This window comes from Myotis davidii, unplaced genomic scaffold, assembly GCF_000327345.1.
Source record: "Myotis davidii unplaced genomic scaffold, ASM32734v1 scaffold290, whole genome shotgun sequence".
Taxonomy (NCBI): domain Eukaryota; kingdom Metazoa; phylum Chordata; class Mammalia; order Chiroptera; family Vespertilionidae; genus Myotis; species Myotis davidii.
Genome location: NW_006285049.1, coordinates 5,303,450 through 5,309,738, shown reverse-complemented (window position 1 = coordinate 5,309,738; position 6,289 = coordinate 5,303,450). Strand labels below are relative to the sequence as shown.

The 6,289-nt window shown below is 38.4% G+C and overlaps 1 protein-coding gene across 1 annotated transcript in view; it reads left to right on the top strand.

The window, feature by feature from the left end:
- The first annotated feature begins 545 nt into the window (after window positions 1-545).
- Window positions 546-6,289, top strand: part of LOC107181797 (transmembrane protein 117-like) — a 35,477-nt gene continuing 29,733 nt past the window's right edge. Inside the window, exon 1 of the mRNA XM_015558621.1 lies at window positions 546-845. Within this exon, the coding sequence (XP_015414107.1) occupies window positions 569-845 (277 nt within the window). The 5' untranslated portion in view covers window positions 546-568. The remainder of the gene's footprint in view (window positions 846-6,289) is intronic.

The following is a 6,289-nucleotide window of genomic DNA, read 5'->3' as shown; positions in this document are numbered from 1 at the left end:
CAAAGTAAACATCATTACATCAAAGGGTAAGGTCTTTTTTTTTTTTTTTAATTATATTCATTTCAAACGGGCCGAATAGTTTGCCATGGCTGGGCTAGAAGAATATGTGCTCAGTTAACTGCTACATTGCTTTAATTTTTAAGCAAATCTGGATTATAACAGTAACAAAAATCATTTAAGAGAGGAAAAGTATTGCATTATGTTATCTTGCTCTGTGATTCCTCCTGAGGTGACTGCCACATGTCATCGCAGTCATTATCGTAATTTTAAACAGTGTTCTGTCCTCTCTTATCCCTTCCTCTCCCCCATTCTTTTGTTCTTCTTTTCAAAATCCACCTATGGCCATAGGCATTCTTAGATGACAGGGGAGGGCACAATATGTACATGACTCAATCTCAGACTTGTCTTGGTGCTGTAAGTAGGAACAGGTATCATCTTTTCTGAAGAACTTTTTATTGAGCCATTATAAATTTGAACATATAACAGGAAGAGAGACTGTTTGTTTTTCTGCTCTAACTCTATGTATCTTTTCTTATCCAGGTAAACGACGGAATTCAAGTTTTGAAGGATGGGTAAAGACTTCCGTTATTATTTCCAGCACCCCTGGTCTCGCCTGATTGTGGCTTACTTGGTGATCTTCTTTAACTTCTTAATATTTGCGGAGGACCCAGTTTCTCATAGCCAAACAGAAGCCAATGTTATTGTTGTTGGAAACTGTTTTTCATTTGTAACCAATAAATACCCCAGAGGAGTTAGCTGGAGGCTTCTGAAGGTGCTACTATGGCTACTCGCCATTCTCATAGGACTAATAGCTGGCAAATTTCTCTTCCACAAGCGTTTGTTTGGTAAGTACCCATGAGCTACAGTGCTGTAATTATTCAGTCTCTGTTCTCCAGAATAGAGCTTTATTGTTTCTAAATGCAAAATGTAAGATGCATTTCAGATCGCTCCCCCACCCCCCGCCTTAATTTGGTATATACTATTGTAGCTAGGTTCTTCAACTACTCTCTGTTTAATAGTTAATTTTGTTTGCTATGGCCTAAGGGAAATTATCATGAAGTACCAGACTTCATTTAAAAAAATGGCTTTAGAGAAAAAAAATAAATGAATGTTTGTGTAATCTTGTTTAGGGAATAGATGAAAATAACCCTTTCCCCATAAGCAGTACTTAAATATGATGTTGTAAATAAATGAAAATTGGCTGTAGGAGGTTTATTTTCAGCTTATTCAACTACAGAACAGTATATTAGTAAGAAATCTCTTGGTACTAAGCAACAGAAAAAGAGACTAAATTAGCTCAAGATAAAAAGATAACTTACTGTAAGGATTTTGGGATGTTTCACAGAGACCAGGGATAGGATTTACTTTGATAATTGGGATAAATGGAACCAGGGGCTTGAATTCTGGCAGGGTATTCTTGGTCTTGTCTCCTCTATCAGTCTGCTTTATTCTCTCCATTCACAGTGAAGATCATTTTACACTCACACAGAAAGACTGGCTTGACTCTCTTGATCCCAAGTTTAAACATTCAGGGAAGCAGCTGAAGTTGACCAGTTTGGGTATGGTTTCCACCTCTGGCCTAATTCATTTTGGCCACGGGGTGGGCGATATTTACCCCACAAATATTCATTGATCACTTATTGCATGCCAGGCACTATTCCAGATAGTGAATCAAAAAGGTAAGATATCTGCCCACGTAAAAATGTACATCCTACAGGAGAAAGTCACTAAGCAAGTAAATTTCTAATATGTAAAGAAGTGGTAGGTGCTATGGGCAATAAATTTTAAAATGCTGCTTGGTCACTTCGGAAGAGAATTTGGTAATAGAGCTTTGAATTTAGCACTTACAAGATCATAGGTGACTTATTGTGGGTGTTTTCAGTCTAGCAGTTTGGTTAGAAACAGATGGCAATGATTTAAATAATGAATGAACAACTATATATGTACATACATGTATATTCACATGTAATATTACATATTATTCCTTTCAATCTCTGTGTTCTCCTCAAACTATTGCCATCTGGTTCTATTACATAAATACATAAAATATACATATTGTCTGTTTATTATATATGTACATAGTTTTAAGGAGTTTGATGATAGAGTGTCAGTCTGTGAACTGAAGGGTCCCAGGTTCGATTCTGGTCAAGGGCACATGCCCTGGTTGCAGGCTCAATCCCCAGTGGGGGGCATGCAGGAGGTAGCCAATCAATGATTCTCTCTCGTTGATGTTTCTATCTCTCCCTCTCCCTTCCTCTCTGAAAGCAATAAAAATATATTTTAAAAAATGGAAGGACCAGTGGTAGATTTTTGTTATTGTTGTTGTTGGTGATTTTATTTGAGGAGTGAGATTGATGGATCTGCTTGTTGTTGTAGGGTAAAGAGCTAGACTAAAGTGCAGGTGAGGATATAGAAGATAGCATCTCTGAAGATTTCTTTGGTTTGTGACTTAGGACACAGCTAGAAATAGTGGCCTTAAGAAGACAGGAAGAGAGACTCCTGTTCCTCAGAAATAATCATAAATGAAGTAAAAGCTGGTACTCTAATGAGAATGTTTGAAGTGAAGGAGTAGAGAGGGTGAATGTGCTGCCATCTGGTGATTTCTACTTCACAATGAAGAAGGAGCTAAAGATAGGGATAGAGAGGTTGGATGATGCAAGGAATTTAAGAAAGTGGTCACGGTTTGGAATAGTGATCCAAGGGAGTGTGGAAGCAAGCAGGGTAGGGACAAATGAAAGGATTACAGATTATCACTGAGAGATGATGAGGTTATCTGCTATAACTCTGAATGCCACCAGTCTGAAGTGTTGAGCAGGTTTCTCTATTATGAGAGCTTCGTCACCTGGAACAGAAGTTAGGAGTGATTCATCTGGGTGGAGACTTTTTTGGCTTGTGTTATTGGAAACAAAGGATGGAACATAAATGGAGGGTTCTAATAAAAGAATTATTGATTTGATTATTAGGGGGTCTGTCTGGATATGGGAAGGAGGTGGGGAAGATGATGGTCTGGGAGGAGTGGGCAAGAGCCTGAAGATTTGGATGAAATTGAACAGGTAAAATGAGAGTAAGAAAAGGGAAAGGACTGATGGGTGTGGTTAAATTTCATGTTCTAACAGAATTACAGCCATTCTTTGTGGTGATTTCCAACTAGGGAATCTTTAGAGAGTGGGTACTAGAGTGGAGAGAAAGGTCATTGATACAGAGGATGTCTAGGAACTGGGTGTCAGTTGAGCCATTCACCAAACATTGAACAAGCATGGTATCCTGAGTAGTAATCATATGTATAGACAAAGTTAAAAATGGGGGAGGGAGGAGGTGATGGGTCAGCAAAAATGGGTGAAGGGTGCTGGACAGACAAAACAATAGATATCCATTACAAGCAATTGCTGGATATATTTGTAACCCATTCAGGAAATTTGCTCAGTGTAGAAAGTTAAGGTGAACTTAGACCAAAGCTTTCTGCCTATATTAAGGATTAATTGATAATCATATGGTCAAGGTTATGGTATTGATAATAAGGGCTGATCATTTGGTTTTGTAATTGCTACATTTTGTTAAACTATCCCCTTGCAAAGTCTTACCTCCTATACAAAAAATCACATTTTAGTCATAACTTACTTTGTAATTCTCCTGTTGATATAAATAATTCACTCTAGCCGAAACCGGTTTGGCTCAGTGGATAGAGCGTCAGCCTGCGGACTGAAAGGTCCCAGGTTCGATTCCGGTCAGGGGCATGTACCTGCGTTGCGGGCACTTCCCCAGTGGGGGATGTGCAAGAGGCAGCTGATCGATGTTTCTCTCTCATCGATGTTTCTAACTCTCTATCTCTCTCCCTTCCTCTCTGTAAAAAATCAATAAAATATATTTTAAAAAAATAAATAAATAATTCCCTCTAGATTTCAAGTGGTATATTGAGTACAAATTATTTTAAAATAGTGTAAAAGTGTATCTTTTTGTTTATTTATTTTTGCTTACTATAGGGAAGATTGTATTTACAGTCAGCTTTATCACTTCTATTTGGCAGTATGGCAATTTCTTTTAAAAATATATTTTTATTGATTACAGAGGAAGGGAGAGGGAGAAAGAGAGAAACATCAATGATGAGAAAGAATCATCTATCAGTTGCCTCTTGCATGTTCCCTGCTGGGAATTGAGCCCACAACCCAGGCATGTGCCTTGATTGGGAATTGAACTGTGACCTCCTGGTTCATAGGTTGATGCTCAACCATCAGAGTCACACTGGGTAGGTTAAAAGTCTTACTAAAAGTCTATAAAATTATATGGGGTATCAGAGAAGGGATGATAACCTTTTGCAAATTTTGATGATAAGTAGATAACTAGACTCCTGATTGAATTTTCTAATAAACTTGAAACTTGTCTACTCCTGTTATCCCCCTTCATCTTCCTTAATGGCCATTCTTTCTTCCTTCACTCACGATCATATGCTTCTAAGAGTTCTCTCCTTCATAATTCATTCTGGATTTTGCTACCGAAATAATTTTTCTGCATGGCTAAATGTCTCCTGTCACTTGCAGAATAAAGTCTTAACTCCTTTGATTGATATTTAAAGCTTATTATGATCTACTCCTGCCTGACTTCAAACCTGATCTCTTGACATTCTACACTATGCAGAATTATTTGCTGATTCTCCAACCTGTGGGAAAGAAGCTAGATTGAAGTGTAGACAAAGATATAGAAGAAAGACAGCATCTCTGAAGGTTTCTTTAGTCTGTGACTTAGGACACAAGTAGAAATAGTGACCTTAGAGAGGACAAGAGGAGAGATCCCGGTTGCTCAGAAATAGTCTCGCATGCTTCTTGCCTTTGCATGTGTGCCATCCCATACCCATCATGCTCATCCTCTCCTGGTTAAGTTGGTGAATTTCTCTTTTCCCTTCACATCCAAGTTCAAGCATTATGCCCTCTGGGATGCTTTCTTTAACTTCCTTCTGTCTGTTGTCATCCCCCTGGCTTCCACTTTTGTCCACATGCACCAAAGAAAGTACATCAAGTACATCAGGGTACTCTGGAACTGGCAGCCATGCAACGTTGTGGAAAAGAATCCAAAATTTAATGCAAGCATACTCATTGTTCTCATTGGCTTGGAATGTGATAAATGTTTTCACCTTTGTTCCCAAATCATTAGCACTTACACACAATTCATTTTTTTAAAGGCCATATTTAAACCTTTAACAAACTGTTCACATAAGCTTGTGGTTAGTTGAGGGTGATGATGGGGTATGTAAGTTTAGAGGATGGGATTGTTAATTGCAAGCACAGATATATTTGTTAATAGATATTGGAATGGTTTACAAAATAAACAATCATTTTGTGAGATCAGTTAAACCAGTGGTTCTCAACCTTCCTAATGCCGTGACCCTTATACAGTTCCTCATGTTGTGGTGACCCCCAACCATAAAATTATTTTCGTTGCTACTTCATAACTGTAATTTTGCTACTGTTATGAATCGTAATGTAAATATCTGATATGCAGGATGAATTTTCATTGTTACAAATTGAACATAATTAAAGCATAGTGATGAATCACAAAAACCATATGTAATTATATATGTCTTTTCCGATGGTCTTAGGCGACCCCTGTGAAAGGGTCGTTCGACCCCCAAAGGGGTCGCAACCCACAGGTTGAGAACCGCTGAGTTAAAGGTTGGTTGTTTTTTTGTCATCCTCTTATGAAATGCCCAAAACATTTTTTTTATTGCTTAAAGTATTGCAAAGGGTATTACATATGTCTCCTTTTTTCCCCCACCCCTTGACAATCCTCTGGCCTCCCATACCCCCCAGTGTCTTATGTCCATTGATTATGCTTATATGCATGCATATAAGTCCTTCAGTTCATCTCTTACCCCCCTCTTCTGTTCCCCTCCCATCCCCGGCCTTCCCGCTGCAGTTTGACAGTCTGTTTGAGGCAGCTCAGCCTCTGTATCTATTTTTGTTCATAAGTTTATAATGGTCTTTATTATCCATGAATGATTGAGATCATGTGGTATTTTTCCTTCATCGACTGGCTTATTTCACTTAGCATAATGCTCTTCAGTTCCATCCATGCCGTTAAAAATGGTAAGAGTGCCTTCCTTTTGAGAGCAGCATAGTATTCCATCGTGTAGATGTACCTCTGTTTTCTAATCCTTTCATCTACTGATGGGCACTTAGGCTGTTTCCAGATCTTAGCTTTGGTGAATTGTGATGCTATGAACAGAGGGGTACATATATCCTTTCTGATTGGTGCTTCTGGTTTCTTGTGATATATTCCTAGAAATGGGATCACTGCG